Source organism: Eutrigla gurnardus, assembly GCF_963514095.1.
Source record: "Eutrigla gurnardus genome assembly, chromosome: 14".
NCBI lineage: Eukaryota > Metazoa > Chordata > Actinopteri > Perciformes > Triglidae > Eutrigla > Eutrigla gurnardus.
In genome coordinates, this window is record NC_139937.1 from 26,664,891 (window position 1) to 26,691,224 (window position 26,334).

Consider the following 26,334-nt stretch of genomic DNA (forward strand, 5'->3'; position numbering starts at 1 on the left):
CCTCAGCCGGGGCATATCATGTTGGCCAAAGATGAACGGCTGCCCTAGTGCCAGACACTTGCAGTACTGTAGCACAAAAGCACCGCAGTCACTGTCGTTGTTTTGACAGCCCACATTCATTTTGAAAAAGCCTTTCCATCCCGTTTTTGATGGCCTCAGCTTGCAGATACTCCATTCAACAGTTGAGGGTCTGCACGTGTTGCTGGCTGTCTGTGTATTCCCTTTAAGATCAATTATAAATGTGGCAAACCAGCTAAAGGTGCATATTCAACCAGCTGGACTGGAATGAAAGTGGAGCATGCGCCACATGGTGACTTTGGGTCCATGTGGACCCTGGTGGACCCTGGTGGACCCTCATGGACGCGGGCGGCCGACAACATTAATGCCAAAAGGAGCAAAGAGGACTGTTGTGGGAATTAGGAATTGGCTTTTCAGTCTGATTGCATGAATAAAAACCACAACATAACAAAGTGGATCCAGAAAACACTTTATTTCTAGTGTTTATTTGTCTGGACTAATAAACGCACATGCAGACACACAAACAAAGAGGGACGGACATGTTTGTGTGGATGTAAGCATGTCCTGGCGAGTCTCCCTGGAAGCAGCCTCTGGAGGCCTGGGGACTGAATGAGGCCTTTTGAGTCCTGCTGGTGAGGGGCAGGTCCATTGTTAAGGACAGCTGGGCCTCTTGTTTCTGGCTTTCTCTCTGGGGGCGATGGCACCCAATATGAGGGGATTGGGTTTCTAGCACACACTCCTCCCAGCCCCCAACGCATCTGCAGCAGCATTGACTGTGACTCTACTATTCTATCTGGAGCCACTTCTGGACTCAGGGAGGAATGTTGCTAATAACTTGATTTTACAGGCAAATCCACAAATATAAAGTGCAAATACCTGTATTGTTGAGTTAGAACGGTAGAATTACGTTGTTGCATCTTTAGCTATAAACATGGGATAAATGAGGCAAATTCTTTTGCATAATGCAACATTATCATCCCTTTGTTGCACACAAAGTGAAATAGTAAAGCCACTCGACTGCCCTTTGTAGCCTCATTCCTAAATTGCTGCTCGAACAGCACACATGGCTCTGAGCTCATTCTTGTCGCCACATCTCGTCCTTCCACTCCTCCTCCTCCACCCTCTCCTTTTTTCCCACACTCGCCTCCTTCCTTTCCTGCCCGAGGGAGCTCCGTGATTGGGTGAATGGAGCGGCTCCGTGCTCCGTCTGTCAGTATCCTTGTGGCAGGAGAGGGGAATGGAATAAAGCTCCCAAAACTGGGCTATTAAAGGCTATTTTCATCCCAGCACGTCTGTTTCTGTGGGCTCACGCTCCAAATATAGATCTGGCACCAGTGACGCTAATGAAACAACCCCTCATGTAATCAACAGGAGCCGGCCTTACCTGACCATTTGGTCCTGATCCGGCACTTATCTCCTCCCGTCATTGCTGTGTTACAAACCTCAGCCATGTGCTTTCTGGCCCTCTCGGAGGTCAGGTGCACTGGAACGTGGGAGCAGCACGTTTCCATTTGGATGTGGATCACCAATCCAAGAAAAACATGCTGGGTGTGACCTGCAAGTTCCAGCCAGTATCCTGTCACTGCAGTGCACAATGCAGGGAGGGAGGTGACAAATCCCAAAGCCACTTTGTGTCAGATGCAGACACAAATAGAGCGCTGCTCCATGTGACAGATGCTGCACACGCGGGACCGCGTTGAAATCAATGGAGGTTGATTTGACCTGTCACCTTCCGCTCTTTTGTTTGCTAAAAAAATAGATAAAATGCAAGCAATTTGAAACAGAAGTCTGCATGCGCTGGAATGAATCAGTAAGCGGTAATGTCACCAACCATGTTTGTGTGACCTGCTTTCGTAATAAAAAGGATAAATAAGAATGTCTGCAAGCATTAGTGGAGTCTGAAATATGTAAAATCAGGTTGTAAATACAAGGAAAAGCAACATTTGTATGCCATGTTTGGGTCTGGATGTTTCTGCATGTCCCAAGGTGATTAATAAGAATAAAGCCTGTCTCGGTTCCTGCAGCGACACGCGAGTGCGCGTGGCAGCGTTGCCCTCTCTCTCCTGTGTGTTTGCTGAATAGAGGTACTATGGGTCAGTGGAGCAGCTGGTGACTGGGAGGAAGAACTTAACCAGTCCTCTTTTGTGGATCAGCTGTCTCTGGCCGAGCTTTGTCATTCCAAATTGTGTCCCTTACATCTCGAGCCTGGGGAGGTTTTGACATGTAAATGGATGACTGAGAGCTCCAAAGCCCCACAATTACTCACTAAAATGCTACGGGGGCCAAGAGAGGTTCCCTGAGATGCACCGCTGGGGGGGAGGGAAACACACACACACACACACACACACACACACACACACACACACAGCCTCACCGCAGACTGAAGTGTGCCTCACAGTCTGGAATTATGTTAATGATTAAGCTTCCGTCTGGACACCAAACACTCTCCGCCCTAATAGAATTTTTACCAATGATGTGGGGAGTTACTATGTGGGCAGTCACATGACACATGTAAGCTCTAAAGCCTTACTGGATCCCCATCTGATATTGGTTTGTACAATTAATACACTGGACTTTATTATAATGTTTTTATTTATCTGTCAATTCATTTTATAGGTTATTACTGATAAATCGTACACAGGAAAAAAGCCAATCTGCAGCCCTGTTCCCCATTCAGAGTTCATTTAGTCGAGGACAGAACGCTAAGCATGCGTCTGTCAGTGTATAACACGTCAATGTACACAATACAAACGCATGTGTGTGTGCGTGTGTGCGTGTGTGTGGTATGCATGGTTAAAAAGCTGAGTACATTTGAAAAGTATTTAAATTTCCATTTTATTTCATAATTTTTCTTGTTTTTGTTGTTGTGTTCCCCCTCTAAATATTATTACATAATTATAATCATGTAAAAAAGAAAACACGATAAGCCCTTCTTACAAGCTGTAAAAGAGCTATAAAAACTGAGACAATATAACAGCAGACTACTGCTGTTGCTGTGATTGCTGGCGTTTCCACCACAATGATAAATCCTATGAAGTAGTGAGCCGCACACTTAACAAGCTGACGGAGAGCGTGGCTCAAAGCTTTCACCTCCTTTTGGTTTGAAGTGAAAATATTATCAACCGTTTGGTTTTTCCTATTTTCAGTGCAGCAAACAAAAGGGCCATTTTCGAGTTGTCATGATGATAATGACATCTTGAATGAAAACATTACAGATTCAACAATTAACAAACAGGTAACACACAAACAAGTGGGAAATGAACGCCATGTTGAAGAAGCCTATAACCTTTGATCGTTTCGGTAGCTATAAAGCGGAGCGTATGGCAGACAGCAACGCCCAGCGAAGCTGGTGTTCGGCACGTCTGCGTGCCACATGTCTGCTGTAAAAACCAGCCAACGACTCTTAACTCGCGGCAGAGGAGCGGCCCATATGTTGTCCAACAGTCACAATGCTGCTTTAAACCAAGAGAGCAAAGCAAACTGGAATAACGGGCCCATTTGAACAGTCGCCACGAGCTGCAGAATACACAAATACTCCATAATGCACCGCGTCGCACATCGAGAGCGTGTCTCATACTTGGTCCGAGAGGAAAACCAACAGCAGATCGCCGCCGAGCAGCGGCCGGGAGCACAGGAAGTGAAATGTGCTCGATACACCGTAGCCTGCGGCGTTGGAGGGATAATTGCTGACACTCCGAGTTTAGCGGATAGCGTTCCGTGCGGCGTGGTCGTGGGGGGAAACCCTGTTACCGACAGCTGTGTGAAGCCCGGCACACGAAAGGACATGACACGAAGCATGTAAACATGGATTTACTCATGGCCTCCATACTGCCTGCACAGCTTATTATAGAAGGTTTCTGGCAACATCCTAAACCAGGAATTGCTGCCCGCTGTGGCAGAGTGCTTCTTTCCAGGCTGCCCTACTTTCCTGCCTCTAGTTGACTTGCTTTATTTGTTCCGAACGGCCACTAATCGCTGTTTTTCATTGCTTTGGCTGTTTATGAGGAAGTGGAGTGGCTGCGGGGGTATGAGGAGGGTGAGGGGGGCTACTGCTGCGCCTCCTTCTTTCCATCGGTTGGTATGGTGGTTGGTGATCGGGCCTCCGTACACGAGGAAACGTTCATCCCAGATAGTGATAATGAGTTTAAGTTAATGTGTTTGTGTTTAATGCGTTTACATTTAATGCCAGCGAAGCAGGAACTGGTCCGATGCCCTCTTTGCAGCACACGGCGATGCAGGAGGAGAGGGAGGTTGTGGGGGGGGGTAAGGAGATGAACAGAGCAGCAGATAATGACCTCAGCTTCCATCTGCTGGGCACCACGGGGCGGAGACACCTTCAACCTGCCACCGGTCGGTCGCCACGGCAATCTGCCGCTCCCCATCGCCCCGGTGACATCTGCTTTTGGGTGACTGAGAGATGAATGCGGCACCAGCCCGCATTGGGCACACACACACACACACACACACACACACACACACAGTAACACTGCAGCACAGATGGCCAGAGACACACTACTGTGGAGATTACAATCCAGCATTCTCCCTCTCGGCAAAGTGGATGTAATATAATGATTGGTGGTGCCGTTAGCTGTGTTTCGGTCCCCGTCCCTGACGAGCTGGCGTCGGCAGGCCGCTGGCTGGCACTGAGCGAACGCTGCCAGAGAGCCGTTTATTTAATACCCTCCTGTTACATTGCTCACACACACGTGACACAAGCTATGACCTGTTGAAAGAATCAGGATCATGTTTGTGTCTGTTTGAGTTCATAATACCAATTTGTTAGTTTTCAGAGCGCGGGCGAGGGAATAAATGTTGTTTACTCGTCCTCTGTATCTATGGCGATATCGGTTTTTTTTTTTGCTTGACTAGCGTCCCCCAGCCACAGCTGTCACAGTTATTTAGTGCCTCTGCGGTAACCTTGGAAACACCCACCCTGCATACAAGTGTTTCACAAAGTGGGATCCTGAGAAAACAGGTGAAGTGCCGGTAATGTGGTGATTACACACAAAGCAAGTGAAAAAGAAAAACAGCACAGTGTTGGGTTCACGTGGAGGAGAAGGACAGCTGGAGGGAGGACAGAAAGAGAGGAAATGAAGGGCTGGGGCGGCGGTGACAGAGGAACATGAAGCAGAGGAAGCAACGGGAGAAAAAACCAAAGGGGGACTTCAGGTCAGTGTTGTGGTTCTGCTTGCTGGACATTTTTTGGTCCACCACTGGTTTGGAGAATGAAGAAACAGTGGGTGAGGAAAGGTGAGTGATGGATAAACGGAGAGCATGGAAGAGGAGGCAGCATGATCAACTGTTATCGGCTTTCATCGCTTCTCAGGATGCAGGGCTGAAACTCATCTCATAAGACAGCTGGTTAGATTTAAAGGGCGTGCTGACAGATTAGGCCAGGCATGAAATGTTACACTAGTTGGATGAATGTGATCCAAAAACATACAGACAGCGTTTTTAAAAAAAATCAAAAAGCAAAGCTGGGATGTGCAGCAGCACCAAAGTTAAAACCCTGACCGTAGAGACACTAATTGTTAGCTAAAACAGGCCAAACCTTTTGAAGGGTTGGGTTGATTTCAGTTTTTTTTCTTTTTAAATACCAGGCACGCTGAGTATATAAATCGTAATTCCAGGAATGACTCCATGTTTTCCTGCAGTTTGGTTTAGCAGCCCTGTTTAGAGTCCATAATAGCCCTTTTATGGGTGTTAGAGGCAGAATATCTCCCAGGCCAGTGTCACAAGCATCAAAGTCCAACCATCAGTGTTTACTGGGGCTAAGAACTATCTGGGTCAGACGGGCGCACCGATGTTTCATGTGTCTGAGCCAACTTGAAAAGTCAGCATTTTACCAGCAAGTATTTGGGTAAACGGTAAACAGGCAATTGTTATATGGCAATATACTTAAAACTATATTTAGTTGAGTTAGAACCCATACATGACAAATCCCACCACATGCCATTTAAAGGGCCATGTAATCCTATGGGTTATTAAAATTCAGATAGAGTTCTGTGTCTTTACATTGTGCTGTCTCCAGCCTGGCAGACAGGCTTGAACTGAAGTGTCACAAAGGTCAGACCAAATGAAGATCCTCTATCTCACCAAGGTTATCAACCTTATACCTTGTCAAACATTCTATAACCTATCAAAGATGAATTGATTTAGGTTCTGGAAACACGTACTCCAAGGTCTCCACTCTCCTTTTCTTCGTGTCTCTGATTGTTTCTTTCCGTTTATCTTTGAAGCAGCTCTTGCTTTTTCTTTTTTTTTCTTTTAGTACACACTGTAGCTGCACTTACAATATAGCCTAGCAGTTGCATGCAGCATGTATTCAAATGGGACACACTGCGTTGTCATAACGATGCACCTTGAACTCTGAACGTCTTGCTGGTATATCCGCTGTGCAGAGGATTGTGGGTCAGAACAGCCAGAAGAGCACGTCGGCTCGCAGAGCGCTCAGTGTGACGGGCCTCATCAGACATCCTGGTACCTTTGTGCCATTGCACACATTTCAAATGTTAGTAGACTCCCCTTCAATATGAGCCAATATCAGCTGCTTGTGGGCTGTTTGGATGTCAGGGCTTGCTAAGCATGAATGTAGCAATAGACTGCCTATTTGACATATCTAGAAAGACAGGCTTTCACACACAGGGAAATGGAGCCATTGCATCATTGGCATATACAGCAGACAGATAGCATGGGTTTGAAGTGATTTAGTTCTGTTTTTACTTCCTCCTGAGAACATTTCTGTGCTGGATTTGTCTTTGTGCTGGGCAGGTAGCATGCAGGAAAGCTAACACATCAGCAAATAAACCTAACTCACCTCCCTTCCCTGAGTGTTTTTGCAACAAAAAAACATTGTTGTACAGCAACCGACTTGTGGAAGATTCACCAGCCTGTTTCTGGCTCTCGACTAATTTAACATCACACTCTGAAGATTCCACTCGCTGCCTCCAGCCAAGTGTGGTGGCCCAAAACACACACACACCAATTCATGTAGACACACACTTGGCTGCAAACATGTTCCTCAGTTCACATGTGGGCACATACCTACACATGCAGCGATGCTGACTCGCACGTGCACACACACTCACACTCACACAATCCCTGCTGTGCCTGTAAAATCGGTGCAGCTCTCAGAAATTCCACCAACACCTCCCACCCCATGTGGACACACACACACACACACACACACACTCCTGTGAACCCACACAATTAATGTGAAATCACATCCATCTCCCAGCCTCCGCCCCTCCCCGGCTCTCCATTACAAATAGCTGAGGATTGCATTCTCTCCCCCTGGCCTTGCCTGGTGTTGTTTTTACATGTCTTGTTGTGTGCAACGCTCTCCCTTATGTAAGCCAAAATTACCCAACATCAGTGTTATTCTCGGTGGGGGAGATTGCACTGGTGCATTCCGAGCCCGATGAGAGATGGAGAGAAATTGAGGGAGAGGTGAGAGGGAGATAATCTCCCCTTAATGATTATTTTTATGGCAGCCATGCTTCACTGGATGGTCTACAATGAAGACAGAGGGGGGAACAGGGGGGGAGGTATGCTCCGAAAGTCATGAGTCAGATTCAAACTCACGAGCACCTGCTGAGCGACCACGACGCCTCTGAGTTAACAATCTTAAGTGGATTATTTCTTTGCAGATTTAACCTCTGCCTCAGCGTGAGCGCCGAGGATTCCTTGACAAACATTGACCGAGAGATAAGGAGGCCGTGTGTGCAGTTAAGATCCTGTTTACCCTGTACGGAGTCACGGGGGGTGGAAGAGATTAAAATACCCTGAAATGGTCCTGTGTATAGACCACGCTGTATGGAACACGCCAGCATGGAAGTGCTAGTACATGGAAGGGGGAGGAAATGTCTACAACAATTGCTGTTTGTTTCAGATGCTTCATGCGCTGCTGACACAACAACTGACACATTCAGTCTTTCTCTCCCAGAATGACCCATAAACGTCTCTGAAGTCTCATGGTGGACCTCGGAGAACGAGCCGGGATGTTACTGCCTTTTCCCCAGAAACCAAACAATCCTCAAGGGGGGTCAGACCACATTGGTTCCAGCTGGGTCATGTTCCTGCATTCTTCCATACATGTGATCCAAAGTGATATGTCCTTGTATCAAGTTCTTCATTGTCCTCGTGGTTCTTCATGAAGACTTCACAGATGAGGGAAGTGATGCACAACTTCTATGCTTTGGTTCAGTCTTGCTGTCATGAACCTCAGATATGAAGACTAGATGTTTTTTAAAAAGCTCAGATCAATCCAGCAGGCAAGTCGAGTTAGCTACTAAACATGGAGGTATTTAGTGTATTCAGCTATTTCTGTCCCTTTCCCACTAGACTACTTTTCCTGTTGCAACGCTGTGGCACGCTTTAAGTGAATATATAATAAATAAAATCTACAGGGTTTTGGACAATTATTATAATTTGTTAATGTTCAAAACATGCAATTAACATGCCCTCCTCTGAGCCACCAGACTCCAGTCAGATAAGAGTAATTTAAGTTAAATAAAGTTTATTCAAAACCGCCTTCGATAGTCGTGCCATTGTTTTTTGTGACAATTACAAACTCTTAAACTTAAACGAGAGACTGACTGAATAAGTAACAGATATAAAAAGAGAAGTAGTCGTCATTGTGTTGCTTTTTGAACATGACACCAGGAAAAAGACAGAAATGCATACTCGTCTCCTGGCAATGAAAGGAGCCTATATTTAGAGGCTTTCCTGTGTTTACAAAGTCTGCATATTTGGTGGGAAAAGGGATATTGGACTCACATTGTTCAGGCATCTGGAAACACAACTTCAAGTGAATGCTAATTTAGCTTATCGAGTGTTGGATGTGGAAATAGGCAAAGTGTGCCTCCACCATGAACCACTTTATAAGGAGATCATGTCTGTGTGTTAAGAGTTCAACTCCGGGTAGCTTAAAGAAGAAAGGAAACAGATGAAATAGTCAAAGAACGGTGTCCCTTCAACCAAAACGTTTCTCAGCATGATGAGCAGAAAAGTCTGAAACTTATCGGTGAGAAGGAGAACATCTTAGAACGATGTCCGGACATATGCCCATATTAGGGCAGCGTGAGGAAAGAAACTACCTTAAATGACACCAAACGTTATGGCCATTAGCTCTTTGAACATAATGGTGACTGGAGTACCACAGCACGTCCCACCTCTCCTGCAAAGCCTAAGTCTGCTGCACATGGAAATGTTGTAAGCAGGCCGAACAGTCTTCAGTTCATGAAGAGGGTGAAATGATTGGATAACTGAGTTCATGATAAAAGGGCTGCTTGTTCACCCCGGCCTAGCATCTGACTTGAGAATGACATGTGGTCGAGAAGTGCTCATGCACGTGGTCACAAGGCATCAGGGTGCATGTCTCCTTGTTGGTGTCGGTCTGTCATCAGACTGGATGTCCAGGACGTTGTGAAAGCCACTTCATTTACTGCAGCTGTTATGGGGAGCAAACACGGACTATGACACTCATTTAAGACGAGAAAGAGAAATAATGGATTTGAAGAAGCTACTCTACTTTGTTACATTAATGAGGCACATTTATGTGGCTGTGTAAAACATGCTTTTAAAAGTAAGACAGAAGATGGAACTGTGTTTTTATAGTAAGAACAACAGCCTTCATATCCATCTCATCACCGTTCCATCATCCAAAGAAGAGTTCCCGGTCAAAGGCCACAACCCTAATATCGGGGCTTGTTTGCACATCTTTTAAAGTGGAATACACGGTTTGATGAATGAGCTCCCATCATTTTCCTCTCAATCTCTCATTGAGCAGGCATGTCCTCCTCGAGGGGGGGCTCGGCGGAGAAAAGAGGGGAGAGCATGCGTTTTAAATGAATCAATCCCTTCTCATTTCCCCCTCGCCTCCTTCGGCAGACAGACCTCTCCTGGAGTGGGGAGGTTGTTTTCATGGAGGTTGCTTTGCCCAGTCTCTCACTGTGTTTGGCTTTGGGAAGAAGAGAGAGTGAAATGAGGGTGAGGAGGAGGAGAGGAAGGGTTGAATACAGAAAAGGTACAGGGGCAGGATGGCGAGGGAAGCGTCTGGATAACAGCCGAGGATCATGGGATATGCTGGCCTCCATACGTGTACAAAGGCAGCTCACAGATGACAGCGGCAGACCGGGCGCTGATCCAGAGCCTCTTCCCTCTCTCACTCTTTCTGAGTGTCCCCCCCCCCCCCCTTCTTTCTATTGTCATTAGTCCCATGTTATCCAATAAACTGTCTCCCACAATGCCTTTCTTCACTGCTGCTCATAATCAAATTAGATCTGCTTCAAGTAGTGGGAGGAAAGACTTACCCTCAGTGTAGACACCAAACAGACAACGCCCTTCAACTGACATTTGTTTTCTCAATAACTTGTGGCTTGGGCAATGAGAGGAGATGTCATGGTCCCCCCCACACACACACACACACACACACACACACACACATTTAAACAGAGCATTAACTAGGTTTAAGACGATGACAACAAACTCAGAGAGTGGGTTTCCCCAGAGGTCTACATGAACTGCATTTTGTTCAGTCAGACCATTGTCTCGCTCCTGTTTACAACCACACCTGACCTCGTTGTCACATGTGTGTCACTGCAGCTGTGTGTGTGTGTGTGTGTGTGTGTGTGTGTGTGTGTGTGTGTGTGTGTGTGTGTGTGTGTGTGTGTGTGTGTGTGTGTGTGTGTGTGTGTGTGTCAGTGATATCTCTGATCTCATATTGGTACAAGTGTTGCTTCACTAAATACAACTTAAGCATTTTATATATATTTTATAAAGATGAAAACAAGTAGATGCAACCCTTCCTGTATTTATTAACTGAAATGATGAGTGGATTATTTGATCCGGACAGTTTATATTTATTTATGATATTTATGATGTTGTCTGTTAGCACCGAGGTCACCTTATTTCACTGTGTACCATGTATATAGAAGGAATGACAATACAATCTGACTTGATCAACAGAAGAGCAACATTGATAACCAATTAATAGCTTATGTCCTTTATGTCAATCAAATGTACTGGAATGTGGAGGATTTGCTGCTTTTCTTTGTCTTATACACTCTTTGATTGACTACCGTTGTATTTTGGACTGTTGTGTGACAACAAGCACCTTGAACTCTGGGAATTGTTTGATTGTTTTCTGACGTGTTATGGACGAAGCAATGATTTGATTAATTAAAAAAGAAAGTAGATTAATTTGTACCCTTTGTATTCTGTCCATCACCTGGTCAGAATTGTGTGTGTGGCTGTTCTGCTGCTGTGTTCATCATTACCCATGATGCCACAGCCACTGTTTATCCAGCCCACCAAGCATATGAGCAGCCGTAATGACACTAATTGCCCGAGAGCTCACTTTTCCTCTGAGTGCTTGTGTACTGCATTGTGCCTTAAGAGCCATCTGTGCTCCTGTCTTAAATCGATCCATCCAGCACATTCCAAAACTACAAAAGGACAGGGGAAAGGCACCACTCCCATTCATAAATAATGTGCATGGGTGTGGGGGATGTGTGCTACTGTTTCTTTGTGCATGTGTTTGAGCAGGCAGTCGGACCTCTGCAACCCACCGCAGGCCTGAGAGTGAAGTAGCTGTGACCTCTGACCCCATGCTGTCTGACTTCATAGGGTGGAGGTGAAGAGAATGCTACAACACAAACTGATTTTTTACTGGAGGAGTGTTTCTATCCTCTTTGTAGCTTCTGGACATTTTAATTTGCTTTTACGTTGTTTTTCTGAGCCAATTTAGTTTATTCTTACACGACCACATTACAGGCAAAAGACGGTCTGATTTAAAGAGCAACTGTTTAAAGGTGTGAACTAGATAATATGACTGTGATGAGACACATCAATGCTGGTGTTTTTATTGCAACTTCTCTATTATTTTCTTTATATGGAAGTGGCAGTGGTTTCATCTCACTTATTTTCCTTTTTTATTATTATGGAGAGGCTGGACTTACACTTTAATAATGTACATGTGTTAATAATCCTATATCACAATCCTTGCTTAAAGGAGAAGAGGGAAAAGATGAATTTAACTAAATGGCCAAGATATTTGAGAGTAACTCTTAGTTTCAGGAAGTGCTGTCGTTGTCAACTGCCCTTTTATTCTGATTTGTGCTGCTGATAATCTGCAGTACAGTCAAGAATATAGAAACTGAAATTAAGTATTTTTTTGCATTTTCAAGAGGAAACAGATAAGTGGTATATGTGGCAATATTGAAGCAATACTTCCACATTTTGGAAAATACATGCATTGACTTTCTCACGGATAGAATCCGAGGAGAGGACCACCGATACCACATTAATGCCAAGAGGCAGTTAGCTTCCAGACTATACCAAGCAACACCAGTGAATCTCACGAATAACATTTCTGTTTAATTCCCACACAAACGGGACTTTGTTGTGTTTTTTACAGGAAATATTTCAATTAAAGCTTTCTGGCTGTAGCTCCATGATGACGACCAACACACATTGCAAAACATAACAATAACTTGTCATCTACAATGCCATGATCAGAAACCGAAAACATATTGTGGATGGGTAATGCTGAGCACACCAGCCATCCATGCATCTTCCAAAAATGTGTATTCAAGGAGGTGGAACTGCCTTTGAATGGCCCTCTCTGTTACTTCATGATTGCAGGGAGATGAGGGAAGCACAGTACCTCTTCATGCAGGAGGTTAATATGTGTCTGTGCTCACTTGTCAGATGTAATTGAAGGGAACAGCTTATGAAAACGAGGTGGCAGGGATGAGGTCTTTAATTAGATCAAGATCATGGACAGAAATGAATTAGAATCAGCACTCTCATTACCCACAGCGAAACTGGAGCAATGCGACAGTGAATACACGGAGAAAACCTTACAGACGGTGTCACTGCCACAATGGACCATCGTTCTGTCCTGTACTGCATCACAGAATCTAGAAGGGGGCCCAAGCTTACACCAGTATCGTTCTGTGTTGCCTTATTTCCCCACTGCACATTCACTGGATGCGATATGTGTAAATGACCATGTTCAAGGCTCAATATAGACTTGGCTTATGCTGAATAATGCAACAAAGAACGTATACGCCATCTGGTGGTGAAAGTGATGTTTGACAGAACAAATAAAAGAAAACAGGTGACAGGAAGAACAGAACAACTTAATAAAATCATTATGTTTCAATAAGGCGGATCATTTCAACAACAACAAAAGAAACAGACAACACAAACCATTATCCTGAGGGAACTTGCAATACAATATACCACAGACTACAAAATCTAAGATATTAGTAATAAAGTGCATTTAAGGTACGAATTCAAAATATATACAATATATGCAATGCCAAAATCGGTCAGAAGTCTGCATAATAAAAAAATAAAAACAGATAACGGTAACAGGGTTCAGTCGAGGTGAGTTTGCATGTGTGTACATATCAGATCTGGAGTGGAGGTAGTGTCCATGCAGAAATACTTATAATTAAATATTCATATTACAATATGTTGACCTTGAAATACTTCTTGCAGTGCAATACATGTGACGCTATACTGTGAAAACGCCGTTTTGACACTCGCCCTGCAGGTTATTCCAGCCCAGATCTCATCCTCTCAGCGAGACTCTCGGTAAACCTACCCCCGAATGTGTCCACCTGATTGGGGGATCATGTGGGGGCGGGGCCTGAGTTCTGCCTGACAGGCTGAAGTGAGGGCATCACTCGCTCTTTTCTGAAAACGTCTGCAAACAAGCTGTGCTAGCACTAGCGGATCCGTGTGTCTGTCTCCGACCACCACACGTGTTTCTACGGCAGCAGGAACGTGGACGCTTCGTAAACACACGTTAGCGTTAGTTACGTTCACATGTTACTGAGGTTAAAACGATCACGTCTTTCTGCTCGGACTTAGGTAAGTTTAAGTTTAAAACAAGCTACGTTGTCGCGTATCTCTTGCGATGGGTCACAATTAGCCAACTTAGCTAGATGACAATTAAGCTGTAGCGTGTTAGTAAAGTCACGTGTGCTCGCTGTCTACTAACGTTTGGTTTGACAGAACAACGCTGGAAGGTGACAGTGATGAAAACCCGTTCCCGGGGGATCGGTCCCCGGACTCGAAGGCTAAGCTAGCTTAAACTTGACCGTCGACTACAACCTGACAGCTGCGTATAATGATGTATTAAACTCTTTTACCAACGATTCAGACCTAGCACCACGGCGACAGTGTTGTTCATTAAGCTCCGCCCCCCGGTCTTCGTGCTGATTATGTTGCTGTTATTTCCCGCCATTTGATTTAAAGTCTTTGAACACCGTGAGTCCCTTCTCTCCGTGTTTGGAGGCTCAGCACAGACGTTTCTGAACTTCGTGTGTTTGGATGAATCAGACCGGGTTGTATTTGCATGTGTTTAATTTATTTTGCTAACATGATATATGTATACATGGCTAACAGTCATATTTGGGGACATGGACATCGGAAAGTTGGTTTGCGAACGTTAGTTGTCACATCTCGCGATATTGTGACGAGAGGGATGTATCCCAACAAAGTTAATTTCCTTTGGATTTGTGTCTGAAACATTTCCGTGTCAGAATAATTAGGAGATGCTTGCAAAAAGTTTGGTGACCATTGAAGGAGGATCTGTGTTCATCTGCCTGAAGGGGCGTGACAGGGCGAAAAGTCACGTGACACACACAGGAATCCGACTCTGATGTCACTGGATGAAGTTAGGGCTCAATCTGTGATCCAGATGTAAACTAATGGGTATTTCCAACCCTCCAAAGCTTCAAAACACATTAATGTAACCAATGGCATCACTGCAATACTGCGTTTTTAAAGCAATACGTGGATAAAAAAACATATAAAAACATGTAGTTGTTTGGTCAATACACCTTGAAATGAAACGGTCTGGATGTACTCCATTACCCAATAAATCTTTTTTTTATTTTTTATTTTTTTTAGATTTACATGCCACGATGAAGTACATCCTGGTTACAGGTGGCGTTATCTCTGGTATTGGTAAGGGCATCATTGCCAGCAGCGTGGGAACAATCCTCAAGTCCTGCGGACTTCATGTCACCGCCATAAAAATCGATCCATATATCAATATCGATGCTGGCACCTTTTCACCATATGAACACGGTGAGTAATTGAGTGCTTTCAACAAGAGTGCTCCGTATGAATTGGTACAGTAATCAGTCCTTAAACTTGGAACTGATTTAGCATTCTTGCCCTTGTTGTTCCCTCGTCTCAAAGTCCCTGGGTGTTTTGAGTGGGTTTTTGGTTAGATGCCTGAAACACAAGCTTCTAGGTTTTCAACTAAAATATGTCATCTCTGAACCATTTGTTTCGTGTATCATGTACTGTTAATTTGTTTTAAGTCCTGCAGCTTATATTTGACGATATGTGGTGTTCTAGCATGTGGCCTCATGGTTAGACAGACCACCAGCTGAGAGGAATGGAGCCACGCTGTTTCCACAAAAGTTATGTCAGAGAGGAAAGCACTGCATTTCTCTCTGCTTTGGATCTGCAGATTTGCAAACCTTCTGGCAAACTGATATGTGGTCTGTGTTGTGCAGGTGAAGTTTTTGTTCTGGATGATGGCGGGGAGGTGGACCTGGACTTGGGGAACTATGAGCGTTTCTTGGACATCCGTCTTACTAGAAACAACAACCTCACCACTGGAAAGATCTACCAGTCGGTCATCAACAAGGAGAGGAGGGGAGACTACCTGGGCAAGACTGTACAGGGTGAGTGAGACCCCATCTTTTGGCATATTGGCACAACAGTACATTGTTCAGATTAGCTGTATTCTTCACAACTATGTCCAATGAGGAGTGTTGATTGGTCTATTGTTATTCTGTAAATCTGTCCACAGTGGTACCCCACATCACAGATGCCATCCAGGAGTGGGTGATGAATCAGGCCAGGATCTCAGTAGACGATGATGGCGTGGAGCCTCAAGTTTGTGTCATAGAGGTACGTTGGTTTTGTAGGTACTTGTCTCTCTTCTCAGCTACTGGGGGAAGAAAGGCCCAACAGGATTTTCCATGCACATTTTGCATTCAATGCAAAATGTTCATGGAAAACATTCTTTGTCACATGTCGTTTATTCATTTAAAAATGTATTTCTTGATGTTTAAAACTATTTTTCTCTGTTTCCAGTCATTGGAATCAAAGTGTACTAAAGCAAATTATATAACTCACAAAATCGTTTATTTTGCAATATGTCATGCAAGAGTATATCATCTTTAGTATATTTGCAGCTGAAACGGGCCAAATCTTCATTAGTTGAGTTATTACCCTGCCTCCAGCAGTTCTTTTGTTACGGCATAAATCAAAACCCTGGCAGTGTTATTTTCTCAGTAAAGCTCATGACATTCTGTACTTACCAAGGGTGTGGTGATTATATAATGTGCTGAGAACCTGTCTGTCTGTTCTGTTATCTAAGCTGGTGTTTTGTGTCTACAGCTAGGAGGCACAGTGGGGGACATTGAGAGCATGCCCTTCATCGAGGCCTTCAGACAGTTCCAGTTCAAGGTGAAGAGGGAGAACTTCTGCAACATCCATGTCAGCCTGGTACCACAGGTATGGCACAGCTTTTTAACATTACATACTTTGGCATTAAATCTCTTTTATTGATTTTGCTGTATTGTTGTTTTTCATATTGAAGAAGGGGCTTGAGAACGCACATTTATGCTACTATTGGACGTGAATACGTTTTTGTGTCCTCAGCCCACTACCACAGGAGAGCAGAAGACCAAACCCACCCAGAACAGCGTCAGGGAGCTGAGGGGGCTGGGCTTGTCTCCAGATCTGGTGAGTAATAAAAAGGGGTGGTGTTCCCTTCAGCACCCAAGATATATAAACAAGCACTCCCTCTGCTTTCCCTGTGTGTGACAATCTATATCCAATAATTCTTGGTTCTGTATTCTTCTTATTGATTACACAGCAAATCAAATCCAACATGTCAGCCTTAAAATCCAATACATTAAGCGGAAAGCGGGAGAAGCCAGAGCTTATCTAGTCCCGCCCCCATTACCCACAGGATAGGAGCCCTTGAGACTATATCCTGGTCCAGTTGCTCATAAATAATACCATGTTGATTCTTTTCAGATTATGTGCCGTTGTTCATCACCTCTGGAAACATCGGTCAAGGAGAAGATCTCCATGTTTTGTCACGTGGAGCCCACGCAGGTGATCAATTTATTTATTTTTCAGTAACGACCAACGTGACATGAAGGTCTTTGTGCAGAGCATGCTGCTAACATTAGTTATGCACTTCCATAAATAACCCCTTGGATCTGCAGCTGTGGTATTGTATTAAGAGGTACACAGCTCATATAAGAAGGCCATGAATTGGTATCTGTAAGGGCTGATATTGACTAAATTGTTATGTGATGATTTCTGAAAGTGGGCTGGCTGCTCTCAAAGCTCCAGCATGGGTTTTGAGAATTTGCAGCCTTTTAATGTTGAAGAAATGAAGTAAATGAAAATAGTGTACTTATGAATCATCTAATCATGTAATTATATTTATGTTATATAAATGTTTACATTGCTTTTATCAGTTAAAAACATAAATGAAATAACCGGTTTTGGGATTATTATCATTCCCCCAGGTGATCTGCGTCCATGACGTCTCCTCGGTCTACAGGGTGCCCCTGCTGCTGGAGGACCAGGGTGTCGTCAGCTACTTCTGTCAGCGGCTGAGCCTGCCCATCGAGGTGAGGCCCAGGAAGATGCTCACAAAGTGGAAGGAGATGGCTGACAGGTGAGGAAGTTCATCTCAGCTGGTAACCTTTGTGTTTTGCTCATGACTTGTAAGGAAATGGTAAGCAAATAATTTACAGTTATGATACGGTCAGTTTAATCTCTCAGGCAGCTCTGGTGTTACAAACCAAAGACTGTTTAACTCTGAAACGTCACTACGCCGGAGGTTAGATTGCAGATGATGTGAATAATCTACCCCTCTTCTCAGATCTGCCCGTCTCTTGGAGCAGGTCTCCATAGCCCTGGTGGGGAAATACACCAAGCTATCCGACTCCTACACCTCCGTGATCAAAGCCCTAGAGCACTCAGCCCTCGCCGTTAATCACAAACTAGAGGTCAAGGTATGGAATATTGATATTTTTTGGGGGGGATTTTGCAATGCGTGTTGACTTTCACAGAACACATTCATAACTGGCATAATGCCCATTGATAAACTCCAGTCAGCCTGTTGGCCGGGATGTTCACTGTTCTTCTTCCCAATGATGGTGTTTGTCATTACTACAGTACATAGACTCTGCAGACCTGGAAACTACCACGCTGCAAGACGAGCCTGTGAAATACCACGAGGCCTGGCAAAAACTCTGCAGTGCTGAGTGAGTAGCGAACTTAATCAATGTAACTTTATTTTTTTAAATGATGTATTGTATGCCACTTGATGGTAGCAGAGTACCGTCACGCCTGGTGGTTTATGCTTCTTCATAAAATGATCAATGACTTCTTTGCTTTTTAGAAATGCACAATGTTTTGTTGCACTTTCCATGTACTTGGGAGAAGGGCATATTTGAGTCACATAGCTGTTTTCAAGCAGGATTTAACATGGGATTGAAATCAGGCATTTAGAGCATTTCTTTTTGATAGCTTTGTTTTTAAAGTCTATAAAGAACGTTGGTCTGGAGTAATCAGATTCTGAATATTCATTTCAATCAATCAAACAGAATGCATGCTGCATAGCAACCTATTGTAATATCCATTATCATGTTCTTGAACTAGCATACTAGATTGAAGTCTGTTTGAATAGCTGTCCACCACTTTGCACTGTGAGGAAAATATGAAGAAATCAGCGTAAAGTAGTTAGAAGCATGGAAACATTCTGCGTGAATAATATCTCAATCACCTTAAATAATAATAATAATGGATGGGTTTGTATGGTGCTTTTCTAGACACAGTCATACCGGTGGTGGTAAACTACCATAGTAGCCACAGCTGCCCTGGGCAGACTGACGGAAGCCTACGGCCCCTCCGACCCCCACCTCAAACATACAGCAGTCATACACATTCACACGAGGCAAGCTGGGTGAAGTGTCTTGCCCAAGGACACAACGACCATGACACAGTGACAAGAGCGGGGATCGAACCGCCGACCCTCCGAACATTGGTCAACCTGCTCTACCAACTGAGCCACAGTCGCCTAAATGAGACGCTTTAATGTCCATCTTTGCATTGTTACCTAAAAATGTTGTACTTGCTGCATCTTTTCAAATTATTGTAATTTCCTAAATCTGCTGTAACTAAAATGATAGCTCTGTTATGAACGCTGAAGACAGCCTGTTGACAGTGAATCTCTCTACACAGGTGTTTCCTATTGTGTAGCTTTGTCTCAAAGATAATGTGGTGTTCTTTCTAACATGAACTGAGGCTGTCGCTCCGTGCTTCCTCCCCACAGCGGTGTGTTGGTACCTGGAGGTTTCGGTGTTCGAGGGACCGAAGGCAAGATGCTCGCTATTAACTGGGCCAGGAAACAGAATAAGCCTTTCCTGGGTAAGAGGGGTTTTTTTTTCTGCATTCAATTTATTTATATAATTTTGCAAGATCTCATGCTATAAGCAAACCTAATGAAGATGACCTTTTTAAAAAACAAAGAGGTTCTTCCATCCTAAGTCTTTACTGTTGCCTTAGATAAGTTTTGAATGGTGTCCAGCATCATACCTGCATTAATGTGGATAAAAAAACAACAACAAAATGAAATCATCTCTAAAATGTTCATGTTTTAAGGTTTTTACATGACTGAAACCTCCTGTAATTAACAGTAAAGGTATATTATGCAGGATTTTTCATATAATCATCGCCCACTAGAAGTGTGTGGCCTGTATTTTCTTCGTATGCCTCCAGAGACATTATGTTGTCAGGTTGTTCGTGCCCATTCTCAGGAACGTCTTGGGGGTATTTCTTCACATTTGGCACAGGCACTCAAGGTTGAAGATTTGGAAAACACATGGCCATAACTCAAATGTAATAAGCTAATTGACAGTCTCACACAAATGTATAATGGCATAAAATATTGAAGTGCTTAGATTTTGTTGACACATGAAAAATGCAACTTGACTGGTTGGCAGAGGCATACAATCATGTGGCAGTAATTGTAGTTTTCTTATTTTAGCTGTGTACATTTGCGGGCGTCAGCCTTTGTGCGCTGGGTGTGTAGCCTCCGTACAAACACACAACAAAGGGTAAGCTGCAGAAATGCCAAACATGACACGGGGAAAAAGGGAAGATAGCGAGGTGAAACGTCATGTGGACAAAGAATCCTGGGCCTTTCACTTTCTCTGCCGTATGTCATGCTGGAGGCAACAACTACATGTAATGACTTGTTTAATTACGCACCTGAATCATCACTGTGCAGCCCAGTATTTAGATGTTGCAGGTGACCATCACCTGTATGGTGGCATCATCAGAAGAAATGGGACTTATTAAGTCCAGAACTCAAACGACGTGAGAGCGCAGCGGAACATGGAAATACCGATCTCTGTGCCGCTTGACATAGCTTGAGCAATGGGGTAAAGATGAATGAGGAAGGAAACCCTGTTTTCAGGCGTATAAATCCGTCATTCAAAGCTGAAGCTGCTGCAACATGTGGGGAAATATAGACCCGAAGGGCATACTTGTGCAAAGTATTATGTTTGTACATAATTTAGATTCATTTGAAGAGATTTGTTCTCCGTTGATGTTAAAGAATCTGTTTTGGGGAAAAATAATCGCATCCACTTAAAGATACAGAGTAAAATAATGAATCATGAAAAAGTCCAAAGAGGAGAATACCGTTTATAATCGCCTGCAAATGCAGTGGCGTTAGTCACGCAAGTCATTAGCACACTCTTCACAATGGCTCTCATTCTGCAATAATCCTGCCGGTCTTGTTTTGTGCAGGAGTGTGTTTGGGCATGCAGCTGGCAGTGTGCGAGTTCGCCCGCAATGTTCTCGGATGGGAAGGTGCGTAATTGGGCAATGAGGTTTTTAAACCTTTAATTCTCATGGTTTCTAATTGAATGAAACATAGACCTGATGAGGAGTTGATTTGAGTTTAGATCAAGTTTGCTTCTCTTTTTACAGACGCCAACTCGACAGAGTTCAATCCAGAGTCCACTCACCCCGTGGTAGGTTGTCTTTTTTTTTTCATATCCCATCATAATAGCAGTGTTCACCAGACTGTGTTTTTGATCTCTGTAGGTGATCGACATGCCAGAGCACAACCCGGGGCAGATGGGTGGGACGATGAGGTTGGGGAAGAGGCGGACCATTTTCAAATCCAGCCCCAGCGTACTAAGTATGGATCCTTCTTCAACTAATGCTGTGCTGTTGGTTTTTTTGGTGCCTCCAGTTTGTGTTCCTGATATCTGATACTTCTCGTTCTAGAAAAACTGTATGGAGACGTGGAATATGTGGACGAGAGGCACAGGCACAGATTTGAGGTAAAACGGTGAAGTCTGGGAGTGTAACACACACACTGCTCTACAGTGATCTCTTTGACCCTTAAACTCTGCCCCCTGCTGCTCCACTGCCCATCAGTCAGAGCGACCACGGAGCTCACGCTGAATGAATATTATCTCAATTCTGGGAAACTGAAGAGTGTCTTCAGAGAGGAGTAGACTGAGAAGTTTACAATATGCTGACACGGGATAAAATATTTACCAGGATGTCAAACTGATTCAGCAGCAAGAAGATCAGCTGCTCACATCACCTAGCTGGCTTTACCTTTCATTTTCTTCATTTTTACAGTCTCACTAAAATGCAAAAGCAGCATGTTTCTACATTCAGAGTAGCTTCAGTAGCATGTGTGGAAGGAAGCGCTCTAGCTCGTTAATGATGCGCTAATGTGCCAGTCTGCGTTCAAGGACGGGACTCTGTGAAGGATCACTATATATATATTCTACAGGACTCCAGGCTCCATTTAAGTCTTTGTGCTGTAAGATGACCTCACATCGTATTTCTCTTGAACCTTTCCTGAATCCTTGAATCGTTGCTCATTTCAGGTGAACCCTGAGCTGATGCATCACTTTGAAAAGAAGGGTCTTCAGTTCGTCGGCCAGGATGTGGAAGGAGAGAGAATGGAGGTCATTGAATTGGACGGTGAGTGGAAGTGTTCATGGGGAAGATTCACACACACACTCCAACATCCTGCATGTAGCATAGTAAGCTCCCGTAGGAGCTCGGTGTGACGAGTCATCGTTGTTGTTTCAGATCATTGTTACTTTGTTGGAGTGCAGTACCATCCAGAGTTCACCTCCAGACCAATCAAACCATCCCCTCCATACTTCGGCCTCCTGCTGGCCGCTGCAGGGAAACTCCAGAGCTACCTGGCCAAGGGCTGCCGTCTCTCTCCACGGTAAGCGCTGACACAGCACTTTGTTATTATCAGGTATGAAATGACTGTTTGATGCTCCAGCTGTTGGTAGGTTAGATTGTTATACATCTGTGACATTCCACCTTAAATTTAACATGGAAGTGTCCTTTTGGTGCTTTATATCCAAATTTCCATGACTCTGTGGCTACGATGAACTAATTAGATTTTGGGGACAAAGGTCAAGGTCACTGTGACCTCACAGCCGTCCCACTCTTGTTATATCTCAGGAATGCCTTGATCTAATTCTTTTTTCGGCAGAATTCTGTACTCGAGCACCAACTAATTTGGTTTTAGTGGTCGAAGGTCACGACTCGAGGATTGATTATGCTTATTATGACAATTTCACACGCATATCTAATAGGATGATGATCAAGCGATGACATTTTGGACAGATGTGGATGTAAACTGCCGTCTGATTGGTTGGCGAAGGCATAGAACCACGAGGAGGTCAATTCTAGTTTTATCTCGATTAAAAAGTGGTTGTTTGCACGCATGCATTATTTTCATAATAAAACTGTTAACTGATGACATTAATTTGGCTAAAATAAAAAACAATTCTTACCATAGTGAATAAAGTAAATTGATTCCGTATTTTATTAAATCCTTTACACTATACTGTTATGTTGTTGCCATTTTTGTGCGGTTATATAATTTACTCGGCATAGTCGTCATGCGGAATGGAACTGTTCAGTGTCATAATCTACTCTACACTTGGTTTACGGGGACCCATAATCATCGCATTTGCAATCACAATAAAGCGATCCCTGTTGGCCATTCCTGCCATCCAACTCATTTCACATATCCCTCTCCACTGCAGGGACACGTACAGCGACCGCAGTGGCAGCAGCTCTCCTGAAGCCGACATCGCCGAGCTGAAGTTCCCCTGACCTGAGACCCAACCCAGTACTTGTGTTTGTGTGTTGCTCACGCAGGTAAATGCAAGGCACAGAAGAAGGCTCGTCCTCTTAACTGATGCACAAAACCACCGTTACATTCTTCTGGGTTCCATATGTTGTTACAGTAACGAGTCATACTCTTATACAATCAGTGAAACTGAATATGTTAAAGGTTAGGGGGTGTCTTCTTGCCATAACGTCTGTGGGGAAATGCTGCAATAAGCAGGAGCTGGGTGTTGATGGGGAATTGTAAGAAAATACAGAAACGTATTGGAATGAAAAACTGACTCGTATCATGCATGCAAAAAAAAAACATCCGTACGTAATTTTTGCAGATCAGGAGAGTATTTTGCATTTAAGTGTAGACATGTGTAACTAGCTCTGAATAAGCGTGTTAGTTTGCAGCACTTACAAAAGGTCACGGTCTGCAATCAGGTTTGTTGTTGGAGCTGACGAATACATCACACACACACACACACGCACACACACACACACACACGCCCACACACAGACACACACACACACACACACGCCCACACACACACACACACGCCCGCCCGCCCACACACACACACACACACACACAGACACGCCCACACACACACGCGCACACACACACACGCACACACACACACGCCCGCACACACACACACACACGCCCACACACACACACACACACGCCCACACACACACACACACACACACACACACACACACACGCACGCACGCCCACACACACACACACACACACACACACACACACACGCCCGCCCACACACGCACACACACACACACACACGCCCACACACACACACACACACACACGCCCACACACACACACACGCCCACACACACACACACGCCCACACACACACAGGGTATCAAGACAATTTGACATATCGTTTATATGTGAACTTCTTTGAAATGTGTTTTGGCGTTTCTTATAATTTGATGTATTACTGTATTTGTACTTTTAGGTGTAATACCAGCACAACAGTGAGTAAGCTCCACGCTTTGTGTTGTTGCCCTGTTTCACACGGTGTTCACACGGTGAAGCTGTTTGAGATCTGGACAACAGAGTTGTGTTGTATAACTTTCTTTGTCCTAATGAGCTGAATTGTTAAAGGTTTTCTGCACTTTGTGGTGTTGGTACTTTGTTTGTTCTTTTATGCTTTAAGTCTGAACTCACCAGTTCTGTTGCATGACTTTAAAGTGATGGTTCGGAGTAAAATGGACCCTAGGTAATTTCCACCATGACATCCAGCCAAATACCCCTTCGGAAGCATTTTTAGCGATGGTCAGCATTGGTCAAGTTAGCCGCTATCAGCCGAATGGCTTAGTACTAGCGCTACGGTACAGAGGGTATATCTGGTAAATTACCCCACTAATAATGCATGGAATGTTACCAAACTTCTGCAGTAGTACACACGTACTCACAAAACGAGGCATTTGAACGTTTGTAAGTACACCAGGAGATTATTTAAATGAACACTTGCCTGATAGCTTCAATCCTATTTACCCAGCCGATGCCGTGACGCGAGTTTCACGCGAGAGTATGAAAAAGTTTCGCTAAATGTTTATAAATGCTTGTATTATCAGGTCAACACTTGTCAACACTTGTTGACCTGATAATACAAGCATTTATAAAAACTCAGCGAAACGTTTTCATACTCTCACGTGAAACTCGCGTCACGGCATCGGCTGGGTAAATACAGAAGTGGCGTCTACGCTGCGGTAGCGTTAGTTAGCGTTAGTAGCCGAGGATAGAAGCTATCAGGCAAGTGTTCTTATAAACTCCTGGTGTACTTACAAACTTTCAAATGCCTGGTTTTGTGAGTACAGACCCTATGTGTACTACTGCAGAAGTTTGGTAACATTCCATGCATTATTAGTGGGGGAATTTACCAGATATACAAAATGTACCATTAGCTCCAGTACTAAGCCATTCGGCTGATAGCCCTATCTTGACCAATGCTGACCATCGCTAAAAATGCTTCCGAAGGGGTGTTTGGCTGGAGGTCTTGGTGGAAATGACCTCGGGTGCATTTTACTCCGAACCATCACTTTAACACCATTTTGAACTCCGTTGCCTTTTACTGCCACATCTGACCCAGAACTTCTTACAGTTATTACTCTGATGCACAGTCATCTGACAATCCATCCAACTAAAACTAGAAAGCTTTGCCTGTGAGAACCGATGATATCCTCCAACTGAAAGTAAAACGATTTGATCTCGGCATGGAACCAAGCCAACTGTAGAAGATGCACATCAAACCTCCATGTTACATTTTCACTTTGAGTCTAGTTGATAGCTATGCCTTCATTTATCTGTTGGAAACCCAAATGTATGAAAACATGCAGTATTTTTATATTTATGAAGTTCAGGTGAATGTGTGATGCCATGTGTGTTTATTCTGAATAAACATGTTTTTATTCTTAATCTGGCCTTTTTATTGTAGTCGAGTTGAGAATCATAGCAGGTACTGCTTTTTACTGATCACATGCATTAATACACACACCTTAAACAGCTTTGTCTTCATTGAAAGCACTATGTTTTAGTCCATGACATTGGGAGCATTTGAATCCGCTGGTGTATTTACTGTTTTTTAGATGGGAAAATAAAAGATTAAAGTGCTCGAGCAGCCACTAGAGGCTCTCCTTTTCATTAAATATAAAAAGGTTGCACCCGAGGCTTTAACAGAACCCGAACACAATTACTTAGATTCAGTTGCTGTCAAGTCAGTTTGGGAAAGATATTTATTTTTTATGCCTTTTTTAATGACATTTAGTAGACCTGTAGTCATGACTAAAAATACCATTAAATCTCCCTATTGTAGGAAAAGAAATTGGATCTCCTGCGCCCGAGGAATGTAATGCTGTATTGTCTTCCACTTCCCTTTTTTAGGTGGCAGTGTTCACTGGCCATAAAGTGACACGACCATAAAGTTGTAAGACTTTTTGCCCTCAGCGCCTACGATTGTTAACGATGATGTTCGGAGCTGGCGACAGCAGGAAGCGACATGCTTTGCAGCGATATGGAATTAAATGAAGCCAGTACTTCCTCAT

General features: G+C 43.9%; 2 protein-coding genes across 2 annotated transcripts in view; both read left to right on the forward strand.

Annotated features, from left to right (window-relative positions):
- Positions 1–26,334, forward strand: part of cadm4 (cell adhesion molecule 4) — a 216,598-nt gene that overhangs the window by 94,388 nt on the left and 95,876 nt on the right. The gene's annotated exons all lie outside the window — the stretch shown is intronic.
- Positions 13,752–25,708, forward strand: ctps1b (CTP synthase 1b). The gene is made up of 18 exons (XM_084027963.1): positions 13,752–13,902; positions 14,947–15,126; positions 15,564–15,734; positions 15,863–15,963; positions 16,456–16,572; positions 16,720–16,803; positions 17,101–17,181; positions 17,604–17,755; positions 17,963–18,095; positions 18,259–18,347; positions 19,418–19,512; positions 20,899–20,961; positions 21,082–21,125; positions 21,199–21,295; positions 21,385–21,440; positions 22,002–22,098; positions 22,210–22,354; positions 23,190–25,708. Exons 2-18 carry the CDS (start codon positions 14,961–14,963, stop codon positions 23,257–23,259), a joined length of 1,761 nt encoding a protein of 586 aa, XP_083884089.1. The 5' UTR covers positions 13,752–13,902; positions 14,947–14,960; the 3' UTR covers positions 23,260–25,708.